This window comes from Falco naumanni, chromosome 10 (assembly GCF_017639655.2).
Source record: "Falco naumanni isolate bFalNau1 chromosome 10, bFalNau1.pat, whole genome shotgun sequence".
NCBI lineage: Eukaryota > Metazoa > Chordata > Aves > Falconiformes > Falconidae > Falco > Falco naumanni.
Window position 1 is genome coordinate 5,072,108 of NC_054063.1, and position 19,744 is coordinate 5,091,851.

Below are 19,744 nucleotides of genomic sequence, written 5' to 3' on the forward strand. Positions count from 1 at the left end.
CATTCTTCATGAAGGAAGTCTTAAAGGCACAGGAGCAGGTCATCCCCATGTGCCACAAGATGAGCTGGCAGGGAAGAAGACCAGCCTGACTGAACAGAGAGCTTTGGCTGGAACTCAGGGCAAAAAAAGGAGAGCATATGACCTTTGGAAGAAGGGGCAGGCAACTCTGGAGGACTACAAGGATGTCATGCGGTTATGCAGGGAGAAAATTAGAAGGGCCAAAACCCAGCTGGAAATTAATCTGGCTACTGCCGTGAAAGATAATAAAAAATGTTTCTATAAATACTTTAGCAGCAGAAGGAGGGCCGAGGAGAATCTCCATCCTTTGTTGGATGTAGGGGGGAAACACAGTGAGAAAGGTTGAGGAAAAGACTGAGGTCTTCTTTGCCTCAGTCTTCAATAATAAGACCGATTGTTCTGCAGGTACCCAGCCTCCTGAGCTGGAAGACAGGGATGGGGAGCAGAGTGAAGCCCCCATAATCCAAGGGGAAATTATTAGCACCCCGCTACACTGCTTAGACACACACAAGTCTAGGGGGCTGGATTGGATCCACCCAAGGGTACTGAGAGATCTGGCAGAAGAGCTCACCAAACCACTTTCAATCATTTATCAGCAGTCTGGGCTAACTGAGGAGGTCCCAGAAGACTGGAGGTTGGCAAAGGTGATGGTCCTGTACCACAATGGCAGGAAAGAGGACCTGGGGAACTACAGGCCTGTGAGCCTGACCTCAGTGCCAGGGAAGGTTCTGGAGCAGACCATCCTGAGCACCATCACGCGGCACATGCAGGACAGCCGGGGGGTCAGGCCCAGCCAGCACAGGTTTAGGAAAGGCAGTTCCTCCTTGAGGAACCTGATCTCCTTCTATGCCAAGGTGACCTGCCCAGTGGACGAGGGAAAGGCTGTGGATGTTGCCTGTCTGGACCTTAGTAAAGCCTTTGGCACCGTCTCCCACAGCATTCTGGAGAAACTGGCTGCCCACGGCTGGGAGGGGTGTGCTCTGCGCTGGGTTGGAAGCTGGCTGGACACCGAGCCCAGAGCGCGGCGGGGAATGGAGTTACACCCCGCTGGCACCGGGCACAAGCGGTGTCCCCAGGGCTCGGTGCTGGGGCCGGTCCTGCTTAATGCCTTTATCGATGATCTGGGCGAGGGGATCGAGTGCTCCCTCGGTACCTTTGCAGATGACACTTGCTGGAGGCAGGCAGGCTCTGCGGAGGGGTCTGGGCAGGCTGGGTCGATGGGCCAAGGCCAATAGCATGGGGTTCAACCAGGAGAAGGGCTGGGTCCTGCTCTTGGGTCACAGCAACCCCACACAGCGCTCCAGGCTTGGGGCAGAGTGGCTGGGAAGCTGCCTGGTGGGAAAGGACTTCAGAGTGCTGGCTGGTGGCCGGCTGAACATGAGCCAGCAGTGTGCCCAGGTGGCCATGGTGGCCAACAGTATCCTGGCTTCTATCCAAAACAATGTGGCCAGCAGGACAAGGGCAGTGATTGTCCCCTGTACTGGGCACTGATAAGGCTGCACATTGAATCCTGTGTTCAGTTTTGGGCCCCTCACTGCAAGAAAGACATTGAGGTGCTGGAGTGTGTCCAGAGATGGGCAATGAAGGTAATCAAAGGTCTACAGAGCTGGTCTTGTGAGGAGCAGCTGAGGGAACAGGGGTTGTTCAACCTGGAGAAAAGGAGGCTCAGCAGGCAACTTACTGCTCTCTACAATTACCTGAGGTTGTAGCCAGGTGGGGGTCGGTCTCTTCTCCCAAGTACTGACAGGGCAAGAAGAAACAGCCTCAGGTTGCACCAGGGGAGGTTTAGATTGGATGTTAGGAAAGGTTTCTTCACTGAAAGTGTGGCCAAGTATTGGAACAGGCTGCCCAGGGAGGTGATGGGGTCACCATCCCTGGAGGTGTTTAGAAAATGCATAGATGTGGTGCTTAGGGACATGGTTTAGGACTTGGCAGCCCTGGGTTAATGGTGGGACCCAGTGCTTAAGGTCTTTTCCAACCTAAACAATTCTATGATTCTATGATTTCTTTCCAAAATGTTGCATGGAAAGGAAATATTTAGAGTTCAATTCCCTACTCTCTTGAGTCTTTAATTCAAATTTCACTCCTGTTAGCAGGTTGTTTCTGTTTTAGTTGTCTGGGTAGTGTTTACTGCCCATTAATATTCATTGGCCACTCATCAATTACAACAGTATAAATCACTTTATTTCTTTGCACTAGACTCCATCTAAACTCTGGTGTGCTTCTTCACTGATTAAGGGAGGGTCAGAGCATAATAGCAAATCTGAAATTAAAGGAACTTTGCACTGAGAAAAATACACGCTTTTCTTGAGTTAGTACATGGCTATAGTGATTTCAGAGGTAACATATTCTTAATTGTCAGTAAATTCTAAGATTAGTAGAAATAAGCTTCCTGCTGTCCCTCTAGAAAATTATCAGAAATGCCTATCAGCTATTTTTTATCATTCTTTTGAAGTAGTGTTTGGGGGTAATTGGCGGAGATTGTAAACAAAATACTTTGCACAGGACCTGATTCAGCAAAGTAACAGTTACACTTCTGTGCCAGACCATCTTCGGCTACAGAAATCAATTTCTATGGGCTCCAGAGCCTCATGCAGGATTTAGAAACATGGCTCCCATGGGTAGGGGCTCATTTTTGTTGTTGTTAAATCAGGTCCTTAGAGTGAAAGGGATATAACTATATTAAATTAGAAAAAGAATTATGGAGAAGATATATTAAACCACAGACAAAGGATGATGAAATGATGAAATTACAGTTTGGAGAGTATGGAAGGAAGTATAGCATAGAGAAGAACAGCATAGAAAATATGGGTTTAAACTTTTGAAAATGAGTAACGATGCGTCAGCATGGGCATCACTGGATTTCAAAATGGCAGTGAAAAAAATCCTAAATTGGTAGGCTTTGGAATTTTTTCTGCTGGAGAGTAATGAAAATTAATTTTTCCAATGCAGACTATCTGAAAAAAAAAGAAGGCAATTTAACTAAGTAGGTCTATTGTCATACCAAGTACTTACTCTTTGCATTAATACCTCGCATCAGGTTTTGTGTCACAACCTCAGTGAAGTTACCTATAGTCTGTGACATTCCTTGTTCTTTTGCATTAAAGAACTGTATTGTAATCTCCTCGGCTGCCCAACATGGAGCTCAGGTTGATGGGAATTGGAGAAAAACTTCACAGAATAAAATGTGACAGTCTGTAACATACACAAGTTGCAAGCAACGTACAGTAATAACAAGTAAATGTTAACAAACAGAGCGAAAGAGAGAAAGAGAAAAAGAGAGAGAAAATGTGAAGAACATGTAAAAGAATTAAGATTCCTATATAACAACTCAGCTTTAGTTCCCCCAATGTTCTAAGGCCATTAAAATAAAAATCTTTATTAGTTCTAGGTATCTTTATTAAAGTTTCCTGATTTTATTATTACTGAATATTTTGAAAGTTGCTACGAAGCTCTACTGAGTAGATATCACACTGATGGACTTTACAGTGGCATGAGAGCAGAATTTAGTATGCTACATGAATACACAGAATCCTTCCGACCCAACCTACCTCTTCAACATTTACTCACCACCGTGTTGACCTGTGTCCCTCCAGGAATCCGTGTCCCCCAGTAAAGGCACTCCAGTGACGGTGGTGACCGCCTCTGCCCGTACTAACTGGCCAACATAGTAACGTCACTCCCAGAGAATTATCACCTTTGAGAGGTACTACTTCTTGAAGTGAGGTGACAGTATGTTGGCTGCCTACCTACTGGTATCGCTAGAGGAAATACAGGAGTTCTAGTTAAGTAGATCCAGTGCATCTTGCTAGTGCAGATATTATTGGCTATGTGCTTAATGCAGTGCTGAGAACTGTTGCTCCTGGAAGTGTTGCATTGCAAAGAGCTGTAGAAGATCTCTCCTAGTTTTATCCTGACATTTCTGGGGCTTCACTTATACTCATCCTGGACTTCTGAGAGTCTCACTAATACCGTATTTTGTAGAGTGCAGTGGGTTGTTGACAGGTCAGGTAGAGATTGCAGGAAAACGCAGTCAGGTGAGTCATGCTATAATCTTATATTACCGCTTTGACTGAGGAATACAGTATGATGATCTGTACAGTATGGAAGGTGTCTGAGACATGGAGCATGGATGAATACAAAGAACAATGACAGCAGGAATGGTAGATTGCTTGTTATTTTGGCTTTGTGCTTGTAAACATAAAAGCAAGTAACCGAAAGGCTTGGAGAAAATTTCCAGCAAGTACAGAGTAAGAGGGATGTAAGCAAGTGGACTGGGCACAGAACTGGGACCTCGCACCCTAAACCCTGTTGCCCCTGGCCTTTTGTAATAAGGGCTGAATCATCCCATCTATCTAGTTCTACTGCAGCAGAGATTTACTTCTTTCACAGAGGTGCCTTTTGTTGTATCTGCCCTGCAAACACCAGTCATACTCCCAGTCCAGCAAAAGAGAGAGATGCCACAAGTACGTCTTTTGTGTCCCAGGAATGCATTCTGCACTGGATGGCCAGGGAGCTGCAGTGGCAGGCATGCACAGGCAAGGGGATTTCCCGTATTTACATCTGCCTTGTGCTGGAGGGTTGGCGCAGGTTGGCCTTATTTGGCTGGAGTACTTGTATCTGTGTTTTCCCACCACTAAAAGTGCCTTGTGCTCATTCAGTTATTAAGGCATGAAAAGTCCTAAGATTTATTATTTAGTTCTGTGACTGTTTTTCAGCTTAGTGCAGTCCTGCCCTTATACACACTCATCCCTGCCTGTGGCCAGACCACAGGGGGCTCTGTGGGAGATTTATTATTTTTTTTTAATATCGCACATAGTGCCAGAGAAAAGCAGGAAACCCAAAGCGCTCTGCTTGAATTCATAGTTCCTCCTTTTTGATTTCAAATGACTTGGTATAAAGGGTGTTATTTTTTACTCAAATTCTAAAGTAAACAAGCACCGTAGTACAAGTGACACCCACCGGTTGTATCTCTACAAGATATGACAGGTGAATAATTGTACAACAAAGTATTACATTATATAGTTACAAATTCTGCTTTGCATGTGATCCACTATCATACGCAAATATCACAAAGCTATAAGATTGCAGAAATGCCACGTGGGGCAGGGGGCAAGGAATAGATCCAAATTGCTTCCACCTAACTGTAGGTGCTTCACTGAGCATCTTAAGTTAGAGCTGCAGTCACCTGAGATCACTTATGGAGAAAGTCACCTCCAGAGGGCAATTCAGATCATAAATGAGTGAATTACTCTCCAAGACTGCCTGTCTCTTCTTTCAGTGTAAGGGGGACTTCAGGCAAATGCATCTTATGTTAAATGAGAAGACCTGACTGTTATTCCTTTTATTTTGGGCTGTTACAATTTCTACATTAGATCCAGAGGACTTTATCTTCAGTGATACTGAGATGTGATCATCACCTCATTTTCTATTTTGGAGTGATGAATTTTGGACTTTTAAAGGCTAGGAAGGCTAAGTATAGGGAGGAAAGAAGTATCATCTCCCTATTACCTTTTCCACTGCCTTTTTAGTATTTTTTATGTCCAACATGTTTAAACATCAAAGTTTTTTGAGCTGAAACAGACCTAAACTCTTGGCAGTTACATTGCTGTCTACTGTCCATCTTACAGAGAAGGCCAAAGGTTTTATGACACTAAAATTAGATGTTTTTTTTTTTTTAATGTTCAGAGGCATGTGATCAAAGAATTTGCTTCCCTGTGGCTTGAAAGACCACCACAGTAGCTACATACCTATGGCTTTAACAATGCTTTGATATTCATAAAAGTCACTGAAGTTCACAAACCACAGTGAGATGTTAGGCAGCATAATGGGCCTGTGACAAGAACTGCCAAGAGTCCCCAGCTCCCACTGAGCATTGGCACTGGAATTACAGTGCTCAGCACACTTCTGACGTTAGAACCGGTGTGTTGCACAAGGAATACAGGTTATTTAGGTTATGGCGACAGAAGGGATGAAAAATTAAAACCTGAGTAAAGAGCGGCTCCTTCAGAAAGCATGAGTGATAAAGCTGAAATGTAATTCCACATTATTTCTTTAAAAGGAGATCAGCTCTCTCTCAGGAAATTGCATTGAAATGATAGGTTCCTAATGTCACAGCTTGCTCTAGTTCATCTGACCATGGAACACACTGGAGTCACTGTAACTGTGTAGTTCCCCTCTGTCAGTGATAGACTTGGATTGCTTTAACTATTCAGACATGGGGATAGACAAGGAGTGGGTTATGGAAAATTGTTTTGTGGGCAGGTAAGTAAAACAACCGCAGAAGTTTTTCTGAAGCTAAAGACTGTATTAGCAATGACAGACGTTTTCCCTTTCCTCTTAGCTGCTTGAATTCTAATAATATGTCTTCCATATTTTACAGCTATGCAATGAGTAAAGAATTTTGTCATCAGTACACCATGAAAAAGGCTGGAAAACACATTTGTATGAAGATACAATATCCTTAGAGTATAGCTTAAGTGAAGCTGCATGCAGAGGGGATCAGAGAGGTGAGAAACTCTTATTTTGGCCATATTAAAGTCAATATAAGCACTGTTTGTGCTGGTGTTGTAAATGTGTATATGAAAACAATAAAAGGTTGGGGTAGACCTCTGAACAAACCCAAAATAACGCATCACCTGTGCTTATGTATTATGGATGCATTCTGAAGACCACTGTGGCACCAGACAGTACTGTAGACATCAAATGAAGTTACGAATTCCATTCATATTCTAAATTTCTTTTACAGTGTTGGAAAATGACATTTACCACTTCATCCTATGGCAACTTTAAGATTTAACCGTGCAGTCAACCTATCCTTCAGGTAAGCAAACAGCTCGCACAAGAGAGGGTCTGAAGAGCTGAGTAACGCTTTCAAAATCAAACTAAGTGCTTTATTTTGCATGTTTTGAGGTTTTCTTACAACCTCGTACCTTAAAGTATTTTTCACTACATGTACTGAGATAAATTACTTATACTTGTAGGAGAGTGTGTGGTTTTGGACAAAAATCAGCTATGTTTAATTGGTTGAAACTGTTTTTTTCTGTTTTGCTTCTGTTTGAAACAAATTTTGCTTTGCTTTTTTGCTATTTTGCTTTTGTTATGATACTGACTGTTTGGAATACTCAGAAGCCTTTAAATAAAAGACACTGCAGCACAGCAAACTATGGTTGGCTGATGCTTGTTTAGTAATGTTCAACTAGTGGCTTTTCCACAGGCCTTTCAAATGATCATGTTTAATTAAACTAAGCCCTGTGTCAAATGAAAATACTGGAGATTACTTCCATTTTCGCTTTGCTGTCTACTTAGTCTATCAGGTATTTGATTGTAATATAGCAGTTGTCACATATTCAATGGTAAAATGAAGCCCTGATCTTGAATGGGGCCTGTAAACAACACTGCAACATAACAAAGTTAATAGTTTGACGTGGGGATGCTAGAACTTCGTTTGTGTGTTTTAAGTGGGGACACCGTGTCTTCTGTAGTCTGAGATATCCCTGAATCAAGGAGTTTTAGTCCAACTGGTCAGGTGAGATCTGCTGCTTTGTATCAGACCCAGTTCCTCCAGGCACTATATAAGCAGTATCTTGAGAATTTACAGGCATCAGAAACTGCTTTGAAGAAGACTTTTCGCATAGAGGAAATCTCTGCTTTCTTGATACTGCTGGTAAAGGCCTGCCTGTAGCAGTAGCTCTGCCATCCTCTACTCAGAAGTGCCTTTCCTCCCCTTCTGCTGGCTTCCCAGCCACCCATAGATGGGATTGGATGGGATGGAGAGCAGAAGGGGTTGCTGCAGGAAGAGGAGGCATGGTAGAATCCAAGTCTGACATTCTTTATATCAAATTAAAATCAAGTGCTGTTATTTAAAGATACCCTCCTGCCACGTGTAGATTAGCCCAGGACTGAGCTGCTGAGAGTATTGGGGACAATCTAACAATGTAATTCAAACCTAACAGAATTTAAATGCAAACCATCTTTGCTTTGCCTGCAAATGACCATAGCATCATTGGCAGCAGCTGTGCAGCCTGTAGGCTAAGTCTGCTGTTTGCGTGGCAGTGCCAGGGAGGTGTTCCTTAGCCCGAGAGGAGGCACTGAGCCGTGGCTGTGCAGAGCCCTCCGCAGAGTCCCCTTGGCCCTGTGTGGATGGGCCAAGAACAGCTGTGAACTGCTGACTTGGTGCATCAGAGGGCTAGGGAGAGAGGGTCATATGTGGAACTATTTCATGCTCATCATGATTTTGTGAAGTGTTTAATCATTCCACCACACGTAATATATGGAATGAATAACTTCATGTGATGTGCTTTACACCTGAGCAGCTCAACAGGCTTTTTTTGGAATAGTGTACATCGCATGACCTTATATCAGCTAGACACTGCCACATCGAAGCTTTACAGTTAAAAATTACAGAAATATCTTGGACAACTCAGGCATTATTTTAGAAACGTTAGGCACCCAGTCTGTGTTCCTAGTACAGTGTTAACTGGTTGTTTACAGTTAGGTGCTGTTAACCAATCCAGCTATTTTACAGTATGGGAAACATTTGCTGTTTGCAGGTCTCTGCTTTCATATAATGTGCAGGTTATAGTTTCAGGAACAAGTCAGTGCCTATGAATGCTTCATATTACATAAGTGAACCTCAACATCCAAGGCAGTGCAAATCTTGTTTTAACAGTTCAGTTCTGATCTTGCTTATTATTTCTTAATTTTCTCTAGCACACGTACAGATCTTTCCCTGTTAGGAAGCTAAGAGATGCAGGCAGTATTTTTTGCTGCTAGTGGTGCATAATAATCTGAAACACAACTCCAGCAACAGTGCTACCAAGTCCATTTTGTTCACTGAAGTATACTTCTGTGCTTTGTTACTTCTTAAAATATATATGTTTGTATATGTATAAAAATAGTCTCTCTTAATTATTGCAGAAATAGATAAGTTGCTGTTACTATCAATACTTCACGGATATTGTGGTAACAGCTGATTTTAGAGCACTGATGGTGGCAAAACAGTTCCACATTGAACCAAAATTACACGTATTCTCAGGATACCAGTGTGGAATTGCACTGAACTCGTAGAGTTCTTAGTCCTCTAGTTTCCAGAGAGGACCAGGGTAGGTAATGGGAGGAACTTTATAAAGCAAGGGATTTCTGAGAAGAAAGTCACTCTGTAACTGACTGCAAAAGTACTCGAGCGTCTGGCATCTCTTGCACATTACAATTGGGTAGTTGGCATATTGCTTACAGTAGGAGACACACTGTATTGTTTGTGCCCTCTTTCCTTCTTGATACGTGATGCCAAAAAGACATCGACTTATGAGAAAGTTTGCTGCTTGGACATGAGTTGTGATAAGCATTTGCAACCTGAGGGGAATGGATGATAAAACCATACGCTTATGCGCCAAAGATACAATAGGAAAGAGACAGTCTATCAGTCACGTGAATTGTGATTGGCCTGTTGCAATGGAATAGCCTTTAACCAAAAAAAAAGCTATTTACCTTCTCAATGGATTTTACATAGTTGCACAAAAGGGAAAAGAAATAAGAAAAGAAGAGAATAGAAAAGAGAAAGGTTCCCACCAGCTCCTCCCCTCCAAAATTAGCATTGGCATTGGTGAAATCACACACAAAGGAAAGTCTCACTTTCTTTGTGCCTCTCACAATGACATCAACATGCATGGCTATGAGATGACGAGAGAATACCTCACTCACAATGAGTAACAAATTAGAATTCTCTTCAAAGTAAGAAAATGACAACACAAGACCATCATAGCTATATGCTAGCTCTTTCAAAATATCTCTTTTTGACTAGATGTCAGTTAAAATCACTTGACTGGCAATCTGTTCTATCTAATACAACACAGGGGGATATTCTGAATAGGCTGAAGAATGTCCACTATGCAACTTGGCTGTAACATCTGCCAGAAATGCAGTTGTCTTTGTTTTCAACATGGTTATCTACTTTGAAATTACTCCATAGAATAAATAGTGATATTCCATGGGTAGAGGTAGATTATGGGGTTTAAATAATCGAATTGGAGCCCCGTAACTTCATGTGCTATAGGAGGATTCTCATAAAACTGAGATATTCCCATAATTAACCACTAGCCATGGGATATTATAATATATTCCATGGTGACTAGTATTTTTTCCATTTCTGTCCCCCCTCCCAGTAGAATTAGTATGATTAATTTTGCTCTGGTTTCACCTATTGCTAACATGAATCAGTATAAATAAAAATAAGAATACCATATTATGAGGCGATCACTGTTTAGGCCAGACTGGCCCGTAATGACCAGTCAGACCTTTTCCACTTGGCCTTTGCTGCTAGAAGGTTGAAAGAGCTGTAACTCACCAACCCATACTTGCAAAAGGAGCATGTTTTAGAAAATGTGGTTCAAAACTCTTGATAGTTCTAAATGCTAAATTCTAGTGGAATATTATAGAATAGATTGATTTGCATGCCATGGAATAAACATCCTTACATCTAGTCTTGTCTCAGAGTGAGTCATTTTGCATTAGTGTCAAGAATTTGAGCTGTTGTTCTACTTTGCAGTTAATCATCAGAAAGAGACGGGATTGTCTCATGAATATGCATGATGGTATAGTTGTCCCTTCACCTTACTAGGCACCTAGTTTCTGTAATGAGATGTACAATATCTGCCATTTAAAACAGCTGAAAGGTCCCAAATGGGAACAAACGAGAAAGCATCTGGCTGTTTCAAATTCCAGCCCTGTTTTGTCAGAAAACTCTGTAATTGCTGAGTACTTGGCTCCTACTCTGCTCTACGAAGCATTCAGCTCTCAGGAGCCTCTGAGATGCATTACACAGTCCAGCAACATAGCTGTAGAACTCTCAAAATTCTTCCACTAGATGTAACAGCTTTTCAAAATATCTTGAGACTTGTATGCCCTTAACCAGGACCAAAGTTTGGGCTCCTAGAGCGTGCTCTCATCCTTAGTTTTGCTGATCAGCCTCCACTGTACCATTTGTCCCTGCAACCTAGACTTCACACATATTATTCACTGTGTGATGGTGGGACTAGAATGGATAAATGTGCTACCCATTGCTCTAAGAAAGCAGTCTGGCTGAATCTTAAATCACTACGCGGGATGGAGGTTAACGGTCAGATGGACATTCCTCTAAGAGGTTTCCTACCTGCTCTGTTAATTTCTAAAATTTCTTCTTGGGCCAGTGGGCAAGTGTCGCTCTGAGTACTGTGGTGTGGAGAGTTTACGACAGATTTACAATAATTGGGGGATCCCAGCTGGGGTGGCCTCGGGATATGCTTCTTTTTTTTCTTTGGTAGCTTCTGCTTAGCCATAGCTAAGGAGTAATACATTCCGAAATTGTTCACAATGACAGGGACAGGCATGGCAATGGTCAGCACACCAGCGAGAGCACAGAGGGCCCCCACCAGCATGCCTGACCAAGTCTGAGGATACATGTCTCCGTAGCCCAGGGTCGTCATGGTGACAACAGCCCACCAAAAGCCGATGGGGATATTTTTAAAGTGTGTGTGTTCACTGGCACTAGGGTCATTTGGTTTAGCACCTATTCTCTCGGCATAATAGATCATCGTGGCAAAGATTAAGACGCCCAATGCCAAAAATATGATGAGCAGCAAGAATTCGTTTGTGCTGGCACGGAGGGTGTGTCCCAAGACCCGCAACCCAACGAAGTGGCGGGTCAGCTTGAAAATTCGCAGGATTCGCACGAAACGGACTACGCGGAGGAAGCCCAGGACATCCTTAGCAGCTTTGGAAGACAGGCCACTGAGTCCAACCTCTAGATAGAAAGGCAGTATGGCCACAAAGTCAATGATGTTCAAAGAGTTTTTGATAAATTCCACCTTGTTTGGGCAGAAAGTGACTCTCATCAAGAACTCAAATGTAAACCAGACCACACAGACACCTTCGATGTAGGTGAGAAAGGCTTCAGTCTCTGCTTCCCTGTAGTGCCGCACCTGGGTGTCATTCCCGATGAATTCAGTTTCTGTCTTGTTCACAATGGGGTTAAATCTCTCATGGGTCTCGAGGCAGAATGTGGTGATGGAGACCAGAATGAAGAAGAGGGAGGCAAATGCCACATACTGTGGAAAGAAAGAAATGAGAGAAATGTTAAACAGTAGGTTAAGTACAGGGGCTTTGATTCTGAAACACCAGGGAGAGACAAGAGCTTATTAAAACTAAAGATAATGCCACATATTCTTCCTGTGGGCTTAAGATGCCAAGTCTCACCTGCAAAGACATCCTAATGTTCAAACTTGGAGAGCAATATATAAGTACCTGCTAACTGTCCATTCCATACAGCACTTTAGTGCGAGTGTAAATTTAATTTACATTTAAAATATAAAGCATTTAAATCTCAGAGCTTTCTGTGGGATTTAAGGTTTAAGGACATACTGAAATTCTGCTTTCCTGAACTTGGTCTCTTTTTACTTCCTGGTCTTAAAAGACAGAGCACACCTTCTAGGACAATTGTCATGCAAGAGTCTTTTCGCAGCATTGTGGCAGTGATATGGTGGCTGCTTCCTGCTCCCAGCTTAGTGACAGTTGTGTTTCAGATCTCAGTAAGGTGCTAGTAAATACCAGTGGCAGTCTTGGGTGGGCTGTACACCAAGGAGCAGAGTCCTGCTTGGCATTGTCAGACTTTCTAGCCAAATCCCAGGCACAGGTTGAGGAACAGTCACATATCAAACCGAGCTCTCCTAGAGGAAACATCTCTGTTCTCAGTTCCCTTCTCTAGGAATTTTGGCAGCAGGGGAACATGGGGACAGGGAAGGGAAGAAGGAGGTTTCAAGTAAGCCTCTCAGCTGATCCAAAAGGAGGCAGATCGATTGGATTTTTCCAGACAAGGTTTTCTTGAAGAGATTCTAATCACAATGTAAGTCGTGTACCAGAACTATATGAATCTTTTTTAAGTCTGTGGCATTACAATTTGGTTAATCAAGTTACAGTGAAGGTAGTAGCAGCCCCCAAAGTCAATGAATGTTTCTCTTGGGAGTATTTGCCTCTTCTGCTTTGGTTTGTGCTTTTCATAGAATCGTAGAATAGTTTGGGAGGAAGGGACCTTTAAAGGCCATAGGCAAAGACATCTTCAACTACATCAGGTTGCTGAGCCCCATCCAATCTGAGCTTGAACATTTCCAGGGATGGGGCGTCTACCACCCCTCTGGGCAACCTATACCAGTGTTTCACCACGCTCACTGTAAAAAAATTCTTTCTTATATCTAGTCTGAATCTGCCCTCTTATAGTTTAAAACCATTACCCCTTTTCCTGTTGCAGCAGGCCCTGCTAACAAGTCTGTCCCCATCTTTCTTATAAGCCCCCTTTAAGTATTGCAAGGCCACAGTAAGGTCTCCCCAGAGCCTTCTCTTCTCCAGGCTGAACAACCCTGACTCTCAGCTTTTCTTAGGCTTTCCTCAGCCTAAAAGAGATCTCTTTATTGTAGTCCAGAATAACTGAGGGGTCAGTCAGACCAAAATTCACAACTCTTGTAACCACAGTTCCTCTGCTCAGTCCTTCTTTAATCAATTAAATAGTTTGCATATATCTAAGAAGTCTCTTTGTGTGGTGGAGTGGTACATAATGATAATACCTCGTTCCATTTCACTCCCTACATCTGTTTATCTTCCTGTTTGTCTTGTGTGTCACCTTGACAAGAGGTGTCACATAAGGTATTATTTCACTTCAAGTGTGAGCAATGGTGGCAATTAAAATACTAAATATTCCTGTAGTGTCCTGTTATTCATAATGTCCCTTTTTCAGCAGTGTAGCCAAAATAGGGGTTAAAAAGAGCTAGTTTCTTCTAATTGCCTTTTGCCAGTAAATGCAGTGCAATAATCTAACCAAAACTGCTGCCAAAGGAGTAGACCAGTCAAAAATATCCTATGCTTCAAGCTACCAAAGCTCTCCTGCAATCAAGAAGTTTCTCCTGTCTGCTTTCCCGGGTAGACCTAGTGCAGAATTACGCTTGACTTTCCATATTAGCAAACAAAGTCAAAAGCAAGGATTTGCCAGAGTTTGAAGTGAATAGTTGAATAGAATACAGAGAAACTGGCTGAGAATAAAACCAGAGAATCGTTTAGGTCGGAAGGGCCCTCTGGAGGTCATTTGGTACAACTTCAAAGTTGAACCGGGTTGCTTATGGTCTTATCTGCTCCAGGTCTGACTTATCTCCAAGGCTGGAGCTCCCACAGCTGCTCTGGGCAGCCTGCGTCAGTCTTTAGCCAGTAAGAGCAAATAAGCTTGGAAGGATACAGAAGCAAACAGGCTCCTCTGCTTTTCAAATTCTTTTTTTTTTTGCCAAAATCAGACCGTAGGCCTTGTCACAGGTTTAAAAAAAACCTGGTACCTTCCTCTAAATGGTTGAGGCTGACAGCATTGTTATGTGATGATCTAATATACGTGCTGATATGTGCTAAAATCAGTGTCTAACATAAATAGTTGTCTGGAATATAAACAATCTGGAGGTTAGGGAAATTGAGAAGCAGGCCGGTGGGTATCTTTTTCTCAGTTTCTCCTGTTAAGCAGAGAAGTTTCTTCATGCACAGTTTCTCCATCTGTAAAATAGGTTAAAAAAATACCAGCTGGTGTTTGTCATGTGCTTGGTGATCCTAGATAAACTTGTACAGGTTCTATATACTTTCATTTTAATGTTACTGACTTCAGTATATCAAATCTCCCTGAAAAATCAGCGGAAGAGTCTTTTAAGTGGTCAGTCCGTTTTTGTATGATGTTGTTAACACTCAGAGCTTGATTAAGTAGTGGTTAAAACAAGAAAGAGAAAGCATCTTGCACCAAAATTAAGGCAAGTGTTCCTAGCAGCCTCAGCATGTCTGCTCTATTTCAGCCTGGATCAGGTTTTTACCATAGAGTCATGGAGCTCTGAGAATTCAGGCTGCAGGAGGAAATGCTGACACTTTATTAAGTCAGGTAGCACTCACAGATAAGAAGCACAGAGGGGAATAAAACCATTTTGCATTTTAAGGGGTCTGTGAAGAAGGCCCCCTTCTTCATGCTGACTCAAAATGCAGTTCTCTTTGTCTATATGAATATATTTTCTGAGTGAGATTTTTCTGCTTACAACAACCTTCAGGCTGACCTTGCATAGCAAATATCTCAAAAAGTGATGTTTTGCTCTATTAAAGGGAAGAAATAACTGATTCTGACAGGGCATTTAAGTTCTCTGCAGTGGTACATGCTAGCAGTGTTATCAGTGGGGAACATCACACCTATGATCTCTCTTGCTGTTAGCCCTTGTGTGTGCACACTGGCTTCAGAGGGGAATTGAGAACTTTCAGTCCCCCGTTCAGCAGAGCAGGAAGCACCTGCTAAATGAACGTGAAGTGTTTGCTGCCTTCTGTCTGTATTTAACAACATCCAGAGCCCTTTCCCAGTGATGGGTGTGTTCTTGGATGCTTTGCAGCTTTGGAAGTGTGGGTCTGCTTTCAAGATTTCATAAAACCATGTCTGAGCAGTGGTATTGACAGGAAGAATCCCAGAATTTCTTGTCCAATTTAATGGATTTTTTTTCTCTCTTGAATTACTGTCTAATCCTAAAAGATATTTTATATTTGGGAAGCAAAAATGCTCCTTAGTCATTCCATGCTTCAATATTGAAAGGCTCTTGGTTTTTATTTTAGAAGAAAGTCTGCACAGACTGAAAGGAGAGGACAACGCAGAGCAGCCTTTTAATAAAGGTCCCATTACAGCTCCCCAGTCCTTTGGCTGCTCCAAGTGCTGAAATGCCTGAAAATCAGGCCTTACAATTTGTTCACCGGCACCCATCTCTGATAGATTTATCACCTGCAGCTGCTTGAAATGCAGAAATTTAGCAGCTTGCTACAAATGAATGCATAACATATCATTGGCATAAATTTATATTTGTGATCCCAAATTTATATTGCCACCACCTATTTTTTTCTTCTGAATATTTTTCTTTGTTAATTATCTGATAGAAGATCTAGCAAGGTATAAGCAAAATGCAGAAGCACCAAATTCAGTGAGTACATTTTTCTAAGGAGACCAGCATTCATGCCAAAGGGGTTGCAAAAAGAGCTTTCTGGCCCACCGTCAGCTGTCATGCCTAACATGATGACTTGTCAAGTCTAGAGATAAGGAATGCTGGTAAAATCTAGTGAAGACCATAGGACTCATATGTGTTCTACCATCTTTGAAAATAAGGCTGTCTCTTTTTATTTCACTAATAACGGCCTGAACACTAATCAAACCAATGGATTGCTCTTGTATTATTTAGTGGTTCTTTATCTTACATTTTACAACACGATTTATCTTCTTCCTAGGATCTGAATGGGCTGGGGGAAAGGAGTGAGGATTTTACAAAATGATGTCACATGCTATTGAGTTACATAATGGCAGCTAAAATACTTAGGTGAAGTGTTTGAAGTGATCAAAACTCTTTTATCTGCTTTGACACATGTGAGTGATTCCTATTTCACTAGAGATGCTGCTGCCATTGCTTTTTTCTGGCTTTAATACCAACAAAGAATAATCTCGGATTGTCCAAAACTGCAGAGGATGTAAGAGAAGACAGAGAGGCAATTTTAAAAGGGGATATTTTGATTAAATAAGTTACATTAAAAAGTCTTCATTCTAGAAAGAGAAGAAATTACAGTCCTGCAAAATTTCTGTTAATAACAGTTATATTTTATTAAGGTTATTTTGAAAGAGTCTAAAAGACATCATGCCCATAAGTGGAGGATTTCATAACCTAATTTATATTGTCTCTGATTAAATCTGTCTAACTCTCTATCTTAAAGGCCTGCTTCTCCCTGCTTCTTCACTGCCCTATGTCTAACCTAGCCATTTTTGCCAGTGCAGTGTGAATATGAAGTACCAATTAATGCAGAATAGTAGTGTTTCACATTCAGCTTTGCATAGCTGTGAAAGGAGCAAGGTAACAGAGTCAGACCTAGCTTCTCATGAGTAATAAGCCAGTATCTTTCCACTCAGCATGGAAAGAAAACAGACATCCAACAGCCTTTAAAACACAAATAAGCCTTCTAATACATGAGGATTAGGAGGCTAGGTTCACTCAGGAAAAAGGTCTAAGGATTGGACCAGACAGTATCAAGTACACAGGTGTGGCAGTTTACTTCTGGGAATCAGTTTTTAAAACAGCATTTTACCTTGCATTTCTGAGATAGTTCTGGTATTGGGGATAAGAAATCTTTTTTAGGCTTTGTTTTAAACAAATAAGCTCAGTAACTCACTAGAATTCATTGATACAGCTCCTGGAATTGTCAGGCTTCAATGCAGATGGGCAGTGAACATAGGGACAGCAATCAGATAACTGAGACTCTTTTCCAGCCTTCACCATTGATATATATACATTTGTAGCCTTCAAGCATGTGTGCCTGCATCTTTTGCACCATCTTTTGTCTACTTTTTTTTTTTTTTTTCTGAGATAGTAAACTTTATGGGGCTTGGGACTTTCTGCCAATTTATGTCTGTCCAGTGTCCAGCCCAATGTGTGTCTGGAGTGGGGACCTGGGAAGGGGAGACCTTGGCTGAGTCTTTGGTAAGAGAAACACCATTCTTGGACCATAGACAAGCAGAAAAGTGGAAGCAAGCTTTTGCAAGTCAAGTTTCAGTAATTTCAGTGTTTGTTTTCTAGGAAATAGCTGTCTACATGACACACCATTCATAATTCATTCCAGATCACACGTTCAGAGCGAGTTAGCAAAAGTTGCATGCCACAGACGGGTGCTCTTCCCCTTTGATACTGCTCAGAATCATTTAACAATCCTGACTCAAGCTAGATGGGAGAAAAGAAACAGATCACACTCAGAGAGGATTTTCCAGCCTCTCCTTTTGCAACTGCTAACAGAACTATTTAAAATGTGATTCTTAATTCCTGTCCTTTTGCAGGGAAATTCAGGAAATTCTGCCTTACCCTGAACCTCCAGATGAAAGGCAGAGGAACATGGCATTTTGTTTGAACTACATCTGTTGAAACATCAGGAAATTTTCTATAGAAGTGGCATCCTCTCTTTCTACTGATCTATTCTGGTGAGTTTTGCTTTTAATGACAAAAATATTTAAATCACTACACCTTAACACTCCTGGTCCTGTTGAACCAACGAAGTACAAGAGCTAAGCAGTTGTCGTCTTAGTCTGTATGAGCAGGGCCTCTGAGCAGCATGAGATTTGCTGCTTTTCTCATAGGCGAGCCCAGGGCTTGCCAAGAGGGAAATGGGAAATGAGAGCACTCTCACCATACATCTCTGTCTCCAAAGGAGAAATGGTGGAGCTATTAGTGCTGTGGGGCTTCCAGAAAAGTATGTTATGACTCTAGTGAGATCCAGTATGTTGGGGTTGTTTTTTTCTTTGGGGATCGGTTCTGGGGAGGGAAGGGGAGGGAGGTGGAGGAGCAGGCAGGGAGAGTGATAAGAATGTCTTAAGTCTGGTAATTTTTTAGTAAATCTATGACTGATAAGTGCTGCATATCTTGCAGGAACAAGCTAGGCGCCAAATTTCAGATCAGTGCTGACAACCCATGAGTTGGTTTTCTACAAAACATCAGTAACTCAAATATACCCAGAGCCCGTGCTTTTTGCTAGACCTGCATAAAACCCCATAATTTCCATTCACAAGGCATCTGTTCAGGTACTCTACCAGCTTCTTGAGGTTTGTTTCTGAAAACTATTACACCTGCATGAAGCTGCCAACATTTGCCTACCTGTGATTTGAATCACAAAGCTTTGCCTACTTTTTATTTTAATCTGAAAACTGTACTTTAACCACTCTTGATTTAAAACTTGGTGCATGTATCACCAAAACATTTAACAATTGAGACAAATCTTTTTGCTGCAGCTCAGCCAAAGTATGGGTTAAATGAAAGCTGCTTTAAAATACTTAGCTTTATAACTGCTTGATTATTTGTCAAGACCCATTTTCCAGGCTTTCTTAGAGCTATGGACCCTGGTTCAAACAAATGTCTCATTTCGGATGTGCAAGTAATTCTGCTGAATTTTAGAAAGAAGTACTGAATCTGTATAACTGATCAAATGATTAAATGTAGGCACATGATAATAGCAACCAGGTAGTGCTGTGGAAGTGAGCAGGAGGTAGGACTGTCAAAAAGCAAGCTCTGCCATATTTCATTAAGAATCCTAATGTAAGATGATTTGAGATCCTTTGAGCAATGATTATGAAACTGAAATTATTTGCAAGGGAGAAAATCCAGTTCTGCTTTTGTAGGTGTGATATGAGTATATGAGGGCACAATCAGATGTTACCACCAGGCTCTTCTTTGTGAAGGGAAAGATGACGATCTTGGCAGTCTGTCTTCTCTCAGTGAGATGGTAAGACAATCAATAGAGAAGCTAATCTCAGCAAACGTGCTGGTTCACTCACAAGATTACTGAAATTCATGTTTCTTAGCAGAGGCAAATGGAAGAAGTAGGCTTGCAGATAGACAAAGCTTGCTCCAGAGTCAGATAAAAAGTCCACTAGCAGCTCATGGATGAAATGATTATGTAATGCCAAAAAAGTATATGACAGCTTGCAAAAAAATCTTGGAATGCTTAGTGGCACGCAGACATGAAACAGCGTGTTAAAAAAAATGTGCAGTCATCTGTGGAAAATATGCTTAAGTTATTCGGTGTTGACATTGCAATAAATAAATTAGAAGCAGATCTCTCAAATGTTAGTCCTAGCAGGCAGCCGTGTGCTTTGACAAGGTAGTTACTTGGATAAGCAAGACTG

The 19,744-nt window shown here is 41.8% G+C and overlaps 1 protein-coding gene across 4 annotated transcripts in view; it reads right to left on the reverse strand.

Annotated features, from left to right (window-relative positions):
* The window catches only part of KCNC1 (potassium voltage-gated channel subfamily C member 1), a 130,242-nt gene that overhangs the window by 28,186 nt on the left and 82,312 nt on the right, over positions 1 to 19,744 (reverse strand). For all 4 annotated transcript variants that reach the window (XM_040608275.1, XM_040608274.1, XM_040608273.1 and 1 more), the window contains exon 2: positions 11,168 to 12,101. In XM_040608275.1, the coding sequence (XP_040464209.1) occupies positions 11,168 to 12,101 (934 nt within the window). The remainder of the gene's footprint in view (positions 1 to 11,167; positions 12,102 to 19,744) is intronic.